Here is a 13017-nt window from a genome sequence, read left to right as displayed (position 1 = left end):
GGGCGGTAGTTGTATGGAGGCGATTGTTGAGGCTGGGACTATCTCAACGCTTAAGAAACATTTGTACATATGGATTGGGCAGGTTTAGAGGGATATGGACCAAGCGCAGGCAGGACTAGTGTAGATGGGACATGTTGGCCGGTGTGGGCAAGTAGGACGGTGTGGGCAAGTTGGGCCGAAGGGCCTGTTTCCACTCTTTGTGACCCAGTGATCTTACTATTTGCTGACTGGAGGTAATAATCAGGATGAAGGGAATAACGTTTAGTGCAAGGTAAAGTCCGATTAAAGATAGTCCGAGGGTCTCCAACGAGGTAGATGGGAGGTCAGGACCGCTCTCTAGTTGGTGAGAGGACGGTTCAGTCGCCTGATAACAGCCGGGAAGAAACTGTCCCTGAATCTGGAGGTGTGCGTTCGTTTTCACACTTATGTACCTCTTGCCCGATGGGAGAGGGGAGAAGAGGGAGGGACGTTAAAGAAAACCCAGGGGGGATGGGACCAAGGAGCAGGCAGGACTAGGTAGATGGGACATGATGATGCAAGCTGGCCTTGCCGAAGGGCCTGTTTCCACTGTGACCCAGTGTACTATTTGCTGACTGGCGATGGAAGGGATGAGGGAATAAGTTTAGACCAAGGGTAAAGTCCGATTAAAGATAGTCCGAGGGTCTCCAACGAGGTAGATGGGAGGTCAGGACCGCTCTCTAGTTGGTGAGAGGATGGTTCAGTTGCCTGATAACAGCCGGGAAGAAACTGTCCCTGAATCTGGAGGTGTGTGTGTGTTCGTTTTCACACTTCTGTACCTCTTGCCCGATGGGAGAGGGGAGAAGAGGGAGTGACCGGGGGTGTGAGACTGGACCTTGATGATGCTGCTGGCCTTGCCGAGGCAGCGTGAGGTGTAGATGGAGTCGATGGAGGGGAGGTTCAGATGGACCACGGGTGGTGGTTTAGTTCCACGGGAGTAGGAGATGCGAGCTCTCCTCAACTCTACACACCAACCTGGGCAGGCGGTGCCCGCGTGGGCAAGTCCAGCATCACTGCCTGTATCTCCTCTGCCTGACCACTCTAACCACAGAGACCCTCACTCCCTGCCTCACTCCGTGGCCCTCACACAAGGTACTCTCTCCTCCCCTCCCCCACCCCTCACACTGCCACCCCCCCCTCACACCCCACCCCCACCCCCCCCCTCACCCCCGCCCTCCCTGAATTGTTCTAATTTAAAATAAAACTATGAAGGAAACTTTTTTTTTAAATTTCAAAATAGACTTTATTCAGGTAATAAATATGTATAATACGTGAACTATACGAAAAATTCATCCGACATGTTCGGAGGCCGTACAAATTGTTCAATACAGTCTATACATTGCTCCAGTTTCACAAACCTGCCCTCCCACCCCGTGGCCGAAACCCTGCTGGGAATGATCAGTGACCCGCCACTCGTCACAGTAGGGGTTGGCCCGCAACTCACAGGCAATCCAGTCTGTGTACTTCCCAATTTAAGACTAAGGGAAGAGTTGAAACGTGAAACTGGTCTGAATGGGTGAGCGGGGGGGGGGGGGGGGGGGTCGGCAGGGACTCGGTGGGCTGAAGGGCCTGTTTGCATGCTGCACCTCTAAACTGAAGCGGCTGCATTTCCGCAAACCTCTCCCAACCTGGAGACATCCCGTACACTTCCCAACCAGCGAGATATTTCCCAAGTTTGGTCAATGTGTGTGTGGGGACCAGCTCGCTGGTTGGAGATGATCAGACCATAGAATGCTTCCAAAAGGTGAGTACTACAAGATGAGACTTGGTGTGCCACAAAGTGTGTGATATTGTTATTTTAAGAGGGAGTTAGATGTGGCCCTTGTGGCTAAAGGGATCAGGGGGTATGGAGAGAAGGCAGGTACAGGATACTGAGTTGGATGATCAGCCATGATCATATTGAATGGCGGTGCTGGTGCTGGCTCGAAGGGCCGAATGGCCTCTACTCCTGCACCTATTTTCTATGTTTCTATGTTAAGGCAGAGATAGATAGATTCTTGATTAATTCGGATGTAAGCCATTTAGAACGGAGACGAGGAAACACTTTTTCTCACGGAGAGTTGTGAGTCTGTGGAATTCTCTGCCTCAGAGGGCGGTGGAGGCCGGTTCTCTGGATGCTTTCAAGAGAGAGCTGGATAGGGCTCTATAAAGATAGCGGAGTCAGGGGATATTCTTAAACTGAGTTGGAACAGGTGTTCAACAGCTTGGTTATGGTGGAGAGGGAGAGGTGAGGTTGATTGAACTAGAGGGCAGAACCACATCCGGCCAGCTATCTCGGAGGAGGTGACGGAGAGAGAGGAATGGCCAGCTCGCAGGGGAAGACAAACCTACGGGTGAGAACGTTGAAATCGAGAGTTACGAAACAGGCAGCACCTCTACCGCCTGGCCACTGTGCCGCGCCCATACCTGTCCCACCCCAAATAGGTATGGATCGTAATGGCATTGGTATGTGGAGGAGTAAGGGGTTGGACAGGCTTGATGCAGGAAGATTGTTCCCGATGTTGGGGAAGTCCAGGACAAGGGGCCACAGTTTAAGGATAAGGGGGAAATATTTTAGGACCGAGAGGAGAAAGTCATTTTTTTCACACAGAGAGTGGTGAATCTGTGGAACTCTCTGCCACAGAAGGTAGTTGAGGTCACCGTTCATTGGCTATATTTAAGAGGGAGTTAGATGTGGCCCTTGTGGCTAAAGGGATCAAGGGGTATGGAGAGAAGGCAGGTACAGGATACTGAGTTGGATGATCAGCCATGATCATATTGAATGGCGAATGGTGCAGGCTCGAAGGGCCGAATGGCCTACTCCTGCACCTATTTTCTATGTTTCTATGTATTCACTTCTTAGAAACATAGAAACATAGAAAATAGGTGCAGGAGGAGGCCATTCGGCCCTTCGAGCCAGCACCGCCATTCAATATGATCATGGCTGATCGTCCCCTATCAATAACCCGTGCCTGCCTTCTCCCCATAATCCCTTGACTCCACTCGCCCAGAGAGCTCTATCTAACTCTCTCTTAAATCCATCCAGTGACTTGGCCTCCACTGCCCTCTGTGGCAGGGAATTCCACAAATAAATAAATAGATTCCATAAACCTTCTGCCATCCTGGATCTCAGTGAGTTGTCCTTGTGGGTTGAGTATCTGGTACATGTTTGAGATGGAACTGCAGATGCTGGGAAATCGTTGGCAGACAAAAATGCTGGAGAGACTCAGCGGGTGAGGCAGCATCTATGGAGCGAAGGAATAGGCGACGTTTCGGGTCGAGACCCTTCCGGGTCGAGACCCGAAACGTCACCTATTCCTTCGTTCCATAGATGCTTACGGGTCTCGACCCGAAACGTCACCTATTCCTTCGCTCCATAGATGCTGCCTCACCCGCTGAGTCTCTCGAGTATCTGGTACATTGTAAGTTTGCACTGTATTTATTGTGTGGAGGACTCGTGTTCTAACTCTGACTCTTTTTGTACTCAGTCATACAGAAGACATGATTGTGACTCCATTTGCTCAGGTGAGTAGACCAACCTGTCTCCCTGCTTACACTCCATGTGATAGAAGCACAATGAAAGCCCTGTCCCACTGTACGAGTTCCTTCAAGAGCTCTCCCGAGTTTAAAAACAAAAAAAATCGAACTCTTGGTAAGCGCGTAGAGGGTACGTCGGAGCTCGGCGACGTCTCCTAGCGGCTCGTAACGCTAACGGCAGGTCCTCGGGAAATGCGGGAAGCTCGGGAAGATTTCTCAAATGTCCACGAGAGCCCAGAGTACACCAATAGCGGCCATCTCCGTAAATCTCCGAGTTCGAATCGGGGCAAACTCGGGGAGAACTCTTGAATGAACTCGTACAGTGGGACAGGGCTGTGAAAAGGGAAATTCGGCCAATCAAGTCTACTCCGCCAACATCCAACCGTGGCTGTTCTATCTTTCGCTCCATTTCAACCCCATTTCTCCTGCCTTCTCCCCATAACCCCGAACACCCTTATGGGGCTGTCCCACTTAGGCAACTTTTTAGGAGACTATGTTGCAGCCACCTGTTGCCACCTGGTTGCCGGGGCAAAGTTGCCTTCATGGTCGCGAGGAGTTCCCGCATCCTGGGAACTAGTCGCGGCCTCGTTATTAGCGGTGACTAGATTGAAGCCGCCACGGAGAGTAGCGAGGATTCCCGAGCCGTACGTGGGTCGCCAGGAGGTCAAAGGTTCTCGTGTAGCCTGACTTGTGCTGACCTGTGAACCTTGGCTCATTGGGGGGAAAGAGGTAAGCAGTAGTTCTAGAACCAAGGGTACGTTAAATGCTCGCCGACCTTCACAGCCGTGTATAGAAACATAGAAAATAGGTGCAGGAGTAGAGGCCATTCTGCCCATCGAGCCTGCACCGCCATTCAATATGATCATGGCTGATCATCCAACTCAGTATCCCGTACCTGCCTTCTCTCCATACCCCCTGATCCCCTTTAGCCACAAGGGGCACATCTAACTCCCTCTTAAATATAGCCAATGAACTGTGGCCTCAACTACCCTCTGTGGCAGAGAGTTCCAGAGATTCACCACTCTCTGTGTGAAAAAAGTTCTCCTCATCTCGGTTTTAAAGGATTTCCCCCTTTTCGTTAAGCTGTGACCCCTTGTCCTGGACTTCCCTAACATCGGGAACAATCTTCCTGCATCTAGCCTGTCCAACCCCTTAAGAATTTTGTAAGTTTCTATAAGATCCCCTCTCAATCTCCTAAATGCTAGAGAGTATAAACCAAGTCTATCCAGTCTTTCTTCATAAGACAGTCCTGACATCCCAGGATCAGTAGGCCCTTCTGCCCATCGAGTCCGTGCCGACCAGCGATCACCCCCGCACGCTAACACTATCCTACACACACTAGGGACATGTTACAATTTCACCAAAGCCAATTAACCCACAAACCTGTACGTCTTTGGAGTGTGGGAGAAAACCGGAGCATCTGGGGGAAACCCACGTGGTCACGGGGAGAACGTCACGGCTGTCTGTACGGAGTTTGCACGTTCTCACCGTGGCCCTACATGCTCCGATTTCATCCCGCATTCCAAACAGTCTGAAACAATGGAAACTTAGCTTGGGTTGGTTTAGAGATATAGCATGGAAACAGGCCCTTCGGCCCACAAAGTCCGTGCCGACCAACCATCACCCGTACACTAGTTCTGTGTTATCCCAGCTTCACATCCTTTTTCAAGTCAAGTCAAGTTTATTTGTCACATACACATACGGGATGTGCAGTGAAATGAAAGTGGCAATGCTCGCGGACTTTTGTGCAAAAGACAAACAACAAAACAACCAAACAAACTATAAACACAATCATAACACACATATTCTTTTACATAATAAATAATGGAAGGAAAAACGGTGTCCTACACATAGAAACATAGAAACATAGAAATTAGGTGCAGGAGTAGGCCATTCGGCCCTTCGAGCCTGCACCGCCATTCAATATGATCATGGCTGATCATCCAACTCAGTATCCCGTACCTGCCTTCTCTCCATACCCCCTGATCCCTTTAGCCACAAGGGCCACATCTAACTCCCTCTTAAATATAGCCAATGAACTGGCCTCAACTACCCTCTGTGGCAGAGAGTTCCAGAGATTCACCACTCTCTGTGTGAAAAAAGTTCTTCTCTCATCTCGGTTTTAAAAGGATTTCCCCTTTATCCTTAAGCTGTGACCCCTTGTCCTGGACTTCCCTAACATCGGGAACAATCTTCCTGCATCTAGCCTGTCCAACCCCTTAAGAATTTTGTAAGTTTCTATAAGATCCCCTCTCAATCTTCTAAATTCTAGAGAGTATAAACCAAGTCTATCCAGTCTTTCTTCATAAGTAAGACTGCATAAGTACACACTACATCCCACACACTAGGGAGAATTTACAGAAGCCATTTGACCTACAAACCCGTCTTTGAAATGCGGGATGAAATTGGAACATGTAGGGCCACAGGGAGAACGTGCAAACTCCGTACAGACAGCCGCCATAGTCAGGATTGAACCCGGGTCTCAGGTGCTGTGAGGCTGCAACTCTACCGGCGCGCCACCGCGCCATTCTCTAATCTTGGCCCGAGGATAAGCTTTTGCCCGAGACAAAAGCATCGAGGAAGACATATTTTGCTCTCCTTCAGAATGCTGGCGAGGGCAGGCAGGCAGGTGAGAGTTGGAGTAACTCAGCAGGTCGGGCAGCATCTGTAAGCATGGCAGGTACAGTGGGAGGGGATTTAGCACAACAAAATGACGCCATGATGACTATCTTCTGCGATGAGGGTCCACGATTTTGAGTGAAGATTCAGAGACTTGGAATGAAGATGAATCGTAGACTGGAGGTCCATGTTGGCCATCGCAGTCGTGCTGGAGGACCTTGCGGCCTCTCTGCTGCCCGATCCCACTATGCCATGGTACACCAGTGTCAGAATCATCTATGTGACACCATTGTACCCCCCGTAGAATCAGCCTTGCCATTGGTCGGAATTCCTTTATTCAACTGTTCCTACCTACAATGGAGATTCTACACGCCCGGCACATAAGCCAATCGCAGGCTTCGGAATTGGCATATGCCTACATTTGAAGGTTGCTAGGGAACGCGGGCCTTTTATAGCAAAGTCGAACATGCTTGGGCATTTCTGCTGCTGCTGCCGCCAAACCCCCGAGAAAAAACAAGAGTCCAAAGTTGTCCTGACTCAGAGCCCGGAGCCTGAACCTCCACTCAACCCTGAAACGGAATCCAAGCCCAAGGAAAAGCATTGGCCGGGGATACATTTAGAAGTCGATGATGCTGAAGATGATTTTAATTTACAAAAGGTAACCGAGCCTGCAGGAAACCTTGATCTGCAACGTGTCTGGGTCATAGTCTACCTGAGACCACCTGCGTGCACACGACCATTGACTTGTACATGCAGTTGTCTTATCCCCGAGTCTGTGGTGTGGGACCCGTCCCGAACCTGTGCATGTTCCCCCCCCGTTCACTTTCTCCGCCCGTCTCGCCTGTTGACCTAAACCTCGCGGGGTCCTTGCAGCCATTAGCGCCTTCCATCATCTCCAAATGTTCCAAATGGTCTCTGCTGCCAATGAAGTACTTTGAAGTGTGATGTAAGGGAAACAGCAGCTGCCCTAGTTGTACATTCGAAGCTCATCAATGCTGCTGAGGAATGATAATGGTTGGGGCACAATAGTTCACAAGTTTTAGGAGCTGAATGAGGCCATTTGGCCCCTCAAGTCTACCCCGCCATTCAATCACAACTGATCCACCTTTCCCTCTCAACCCCATCATCTCTGACACCTGCACTAATCGCAAATCTGTCAATCTCCACCTTAAAAATAACCACTGACTTGGCCTCCACAGATTCACCACCCTCTGACTAAAGTAATTCCTCCTCATCCCCTTTCCAAAGGTGCGTCCTTTTATTCTGAGGCCGTGGTCCTCTGGTCCTAGACTCTCCCATGAATGCAAACATCCTCTCCTTCATTCTAAAGAAGTGTTGCCTTTCTGTAGAAACAAAAACGAACTGCAGATGCTGGTTTACAAAAAAAAAGACACAATGTGCTGGAGTAACTCAGTGAGTCAGGCAGCATCTCTGGGGAACATGAATCCGTGACATTTTGGGTTCAGACTGAAGAACGACCCTGACTCGAAATGTCACCTATTTGAAGAAGGTTTCCTGACCCAAAATGCCACTGATCCATGTTCTCCAGAGTTCCTGCTCTGTGTTACCTCCATCTGCAGTTCCTGTTTGGTGCACGGTGGCTCAGTGGTAGAGTTGCATGCCCTGCGATGCTTTCAGCGCCAGAGTGCCGGGTTCGATTCCGACCACGGGTGCTGTCTGTACGGAGTTTGTGCGTTCTCCCCGTGACCACGTGTGTTTTCAACGAGATGTTCGGTTTCCTCCCACACTCCAAAGACGTGCTGGTTTGTAGGTTAATTGACTTGGTGTATGTGTGTAAATTGTCCCTGGTGTGTGTAGGATAGTGTTAGTGTGCGGGGATCGCTGGTCGGCACGGACTCGGTGGGCCCAAGGGCCTGTTTCTGCGCTGTATCTCTAAACTAAACATAAACTACAAGGCAGCACTGGAGTATCGGTCCAGATTTTTGCGTTTGTGTATATGTACGGGATTATAATTGTGTGTGCTGCCCATAATCTTACACTTCTAAATCTAACAAGAAGATAGACACAAAAAGCTGGAGTAACTCAGCGGGACAGGCAGCATCTCTGGAGAGAAGGAATAGGTGACGTTTCAGGTCGAGACCCTTCTTCAGACCGAAAATGGGTCTCAACTCGAAACGTCACCCATTCCTTTTCTCCAGAGATGCTGCCTGTCCCGCAGAGTTACTCCAGCATTTTGTGTCTATCTTCAGTGTAAACCAGCATTTGCAGTTCCTTGCCACACAAGACATTCAGAGGGGCAGGCAAATGGAAGAATGACACAAAGGCAGATCGGGGACCAGTGAAGAGAAACCTGATCATGGGGTTGGTTTGGTGTTGGGAGCTGTTGCTGCAACTGGGACTAAAAGCCATGATCATATTGAATGGCGGTGCAGGCTCGAAGGGCCGAATGGCCTACTCCTGCACCTAATTTCTATGTTTCTATGTTTCTAATTGGTCATAATTGATAGAGCAGATTTAGGCCATTCGGCCCATCAAGTCTGCTCCGGCCATTCAATCATGATGATCTATGTCACTCTATGATCAGACAGGCTCGATGCAGGAAAAATGTTCCCCATGTTGGGGGAGTCCAGAACCAGGGGTCACACACAGTTTAAGAATAAGGGGTCGGCCATTTAGGACTGAGATGAGGAAAAACTTTTTCACCCAGAGAGTTGTGAATCTGTGGAATTCTCTGCCACAGAAGGCAGTGGAGGCCGATTCACTGGATGTTTTCAAGAGAGAGTAATGGCCCTGTCCCACTGTACGAGTTCATTCCAAGAGTTCCCCCGAGTTTGCCCTGATTCGAACTCGGAGATTTACGGTAATGGCCACTCGTCGGTACTCGGGGCTCTCGTGGACATTTTTCAACACGTTGGAAAATCATCACCAGTCTTCCCGTGCTTACCTGCTGTCAGCGAGTCTTCCCGAGTACCTGCCGTTAGCGTTACGAGCCGCTAAGTGACGTCCCCGAGCTCCGACGAACCCGCTACGTTCATTCTCCGTGCTTACCGCGAGTTTGATTTTTTTAAACTCGGGAGAGCTCTTGGAATGAACTCGTACTGTGGGACAGGGCCATTAGATATAGCTCTTAGGGCTAACGGAATCAAGGGATATGGGGAGAAAGCAGGAACGGGGTACTGATTGTGGATGATCAGCCATTATCGTATTGAATGGCAGTGCTGGCTAGGAGGGCCGAATGGCCTACTCCACCACCTATTGTCTATGTTGCTATGTTTCTTACCAATGCCCCACTTCCAATGATGGTCACAACATGCTGCAGTAACTCAGCGGGCCAGACAGCATCTCTGGAGGAAAGGAACACCCCACCCATCCCTTCTCTCCAGAGATGCTGCCTGGCCCGCTGAGTTCCTCCAGCATTTTGCGTCTTGTCATCGGTTTAAACCAGCGTCTGCAGTTCCTTCCCTCACTTTCCAACGCTCCCTAACCTGCGGCAGGCACACTGAGGGAGAGACTCTTGCATGGACAGCCCGGGGTCTTGACTTGAGGCCACCTTTGTCTTTGTGCATGATCCACACTTAGTGAAAGATGAGTCTTTATTCCATAAGTAATCCAGAACATTTACACTGCCAGCCATTCACACCCAGCTCGGGGTGGCTACTGAGAGCTGGCTGCCCTCGTTAGTGCAGTACCGTGTAGTACTGTAATACCATGTAATGGGTGGCATGCATATTTGTGTAGTGGACTGTTTGTCTGCCGTCTTTCTCCAGGTGCTGGCCAGTTTACGGACCGTGCGGCAAAATGTTGCAACAATGGCAAGTCAACAGGATCAGGTGAAGTCCAAGTGAGTGCTTTAATTAATTCAGGGCAGGCCGGCAGGAATGCAGAAGTTCCTTTAGACTCTAGGCGTTAACACAGAGGGTGGTGGGTGTATGGAACGAGCTGCCGGAGAAGGTGGTTGATGCAGGGGACTATTGCAACACGTCAGAAACACTTAGACAGGTACGATGGGTAGTTTAGGTTTGAAGGGATATGGACCAAACGTAGGCTGGTGCGACTAGTGTGTAGATGGGGCATGTTGGTCGGTGTGGGCAAGTTGGGCCGAAGGGCCTGTTGCCACGCTGTACAGCTTTGTGATTCCATTTAGAGATGAGATGTTGGACAACGCTGAAACGGGCCCATTAACCCACCGAGTCCGCCCCGACCAGCGATCCCCGCACGCTAACACTATCCTACACACACTGGGGACAATTTACAATCTTTACCAGAGCCAATTAACCTACAAACCTGCACGTCTTTGGAGTGTGGGAGGAAACCTGGAGCACCCGGAGAAAACCCACGCGGGTCACGGGGAGAAGGTGCAAACTCCGTACAGACAGCGCCCGTAGTCGGGATCGAACCCGTGTCTCTGGCGCCATGAGGCGGCAACTCTACCGCTGTGCCGCCGGCTTCACTCAAGCGCCATCTCATGCACTTACCACCCCCGGACCGCCATCTTGCCCCTGCATGAAGTGCGGCCACGAGCCCTCGTTGTCCTAACCTCAGCGTAGCGCCGACAATCTCCGGAGATCAACATCCATAAAGACTCCTCACACCCTTGTAACGGTCTGTTCGAACTACTTCCCTCCGGCAGGCGTTACACGGCCTTCTACGCCCGAACCTCCAGACTCAGGAACAGCTTCAATCCCAGAGCTATAGCGGCTCTGAACCGGCCCTGCTGAGTGCCCCCCACCCCCCCTGGACTGTCTCCCTCAGATGGTCACGACACACAGTTTATTTATTTTTGGCATCAGTTGGAAGCTGCATACTAAATCTCGTTGCACTGATATTATTTTTATTTTTATTATTATTATTATTATTATCTCGCTGAAGGGCCAGCAGCAACACACATACACACCCTGACCATGGCAGCTCCAGACCTCACCCTCCATCCCCACTGACGGCCCTTGACTGGAGTCAGGGCGGCACGGTGGCGCAGCGGTAGAGTTGCTGCCTCACAGCGCAAGAGACCCGGGTCCGATCCCGACCAATAGTCAATCAATAGTCAATTTAATTGTCATTTGGACCCCTGGAGGTCCAAACGAAATGCCGTTTCTGCAGCCATACATTACACACAAATAGACCCCAGACACAACATAATTTACATTTTACATAAACATCCATCACATAGCTGTGATGGAGGCCAAAAAAAAAACATATCTCTCCACTGCACTCTCCCCCCCCCCCCCCCGATGTCAGAGTCAAAGTCAAAGCCCCCGGCTGGCGATGGCGATTGTCTCGCGGCCATTAAAGCCACGCCGGGTGGTGCGAGGCCGCACACCGGGTCTTGGTGTTAGAGCCCCCGGCGTGCGCTCGCAGAGTCCCGCGGCCATTCCAAGCCGCGCGGGGCGGTGCTGTGAGGCCCCGCTCCAGGAGCTCTTCGACCCCGCAACTCGGGCGGGAGAAGTCGCCGTTGCGAGAGCCCTGAAAAAGCGGTCTCCCTCCAGGGACCCGCGGGCTCCCGGTGCCGCCGTCCGCAGACCCGCAGTAGCAGCAGCAGCAGCGGGTGCTTGCCTGTACGGAGTATGTGCCGTCTCCCCGCGACCGGCGTGGGTTTTCTCCGAGATGTTCGGTTTCCCCCCACGCTCCAAAGACGCGTAGGCACAGGCTTGTAGGTGAATTGGCTGCGGTAGGAACTGTAAACCAGGATGGCGGGTGGTCGCGGACTCTGTTTAGCTCCTCTACAGGTACGCTGCTCACCCATCTTTCTGCTTTATCCACCAGCTGGCGAACAGCAGGAGGTGCCCCTGGGATCAGTCGGCAAGCCCCACTCGGTGAGTGCAAGATTTCAAGCTGGAGTCACAGAGTGATACAGCGTGGAAGCAAGCTTACACAACTTACACTATCTGCCTCCTCCACCACCACCTCCACCACCCCTGGCAGCACGTTCCAGGCACCCACCACCCTCTGTGTGTTTAAAAAAAAAATTACTTGTCTCGTTCATCTCCTTAAAACTTTGCCCTTTTCACATTTAAGGTACGACCTCTAGTCTTTGACATTTGCACCATAGAAAAAACTGACTGAGACCGCAGTTAGAATATTGTGTTCAGTTCGGGGCACCGTGTTATTGGAAAGATATAGTCAAGTTTGAAAGGGTTCAGAGAAGATTTACGAGGATGTTGCCAGGACTAGAGGGTGTGAGCTACAGGAAGAGGTTGAGTAGGCTGGGTCTCTATTCAATGGAGCGCAGGAGGATGAGGGGAGATCTTCTCCAGATGTATAAAATCATGAGCGGAATAGATCGGGTAGATGCGCAGAGTCTCTTGCCCAGAGCAGGGGAATCGAGGACCAGAGGACACGGGTTCAAGGTGAAGGGGAAAAGATTTAATAGGAATCTGAGGGGTAACATTTTCACACAAAGGGCGGTGGGTGTATGGAACGAGCTGCCAGAGGAGGTAGTTAAATCCAGAACAAATTCCAGAACAAGGGGTCACACAGTTTAAGGATAAGGGGGAAGTCTTTTAGGACCGAGATGAGGAAAACATTTTTCACGCAGAGAGTGGTGAATCTGTGGAATTCACTGCCACAGAAGGTAGTTGAGGCCACACAGTTCATTGGCTATATTTAAGAGGGAGTTAGATGTGGCCCTTGTGGCTAAAGGGATTGGGGGTATGGAGAGAAGGCAGGGATGGGATACTGAGTTGGATGATCAGCCATGATCATATTGAATGGCGGTGCTGGTGCTGGCTCGAAGGGCCGAATGGCCTCTACTCCTGCACCTATTGTCTATGTTTCTATGTTGAGGCTGGGACTAGCCCAATGTTTAAGAGACGGTTAGAAAGGTACATATAATGGGACCGGTAAATCTGTGGGACAACTCGGATAGGTGGGACCAGTGTAGCTGGGGCATGTGGGCCGGTGTGGGCA

General features: G+C 50.8%; 1 protein-coding gene across 4 annotated transcripts in view; it reads left to right on the top strand.

Annotated features, from left to right (window-relative positions):
* The window catches only part of LOC129710960 (cAMP-specific 3',5'-cyclic phosphodiesterase 4C-like), a 159257-nt gene that overhangs the window by 123275 nt on the left and 22965 nt on the right, over positions 1 to 13017 (top strand). For all 4 annotated transcript variants that reach the window (XM_055658286.1, XM_055658283.1, XM_055658284.1 and 1 more), the window contains 3 exons: positions 3486 to 3522; positions 9882 to 9955; positions 11875 to 11924. In XM_055658286.1, coding sequence (XP_055514261.1) covers positions 3486 to 3522; positions 9882 to 9955; positions 11875 to 11924 — 161 coding nt within the window. The remainder of the gene's footprint in view (positions 1 to 3485; positions 3523 to 9881; positions 9956 to 11874; positions 11925 to 13017) is intronic.

The sequence above is a fragment of the Leucoraja erinacea genome, chromosome 29, assembly GCF_028641065.1.
Source record: "Leucoraja erinacea ecotype New England chromosome 29, Leri_hhj_1, whole genome shotgun sequence".
Classification (NCBI taxonomy): domain Eukaryota; kingdom Metazoa; phylum Chordata; class Chondrichthyes; order Rajiformes; family Rajidae; genus Leucoraja; species Leucoraja erinaceus.
This window is presented reverse-complemented; position numbering and strand designations above follow the sequence as displayed.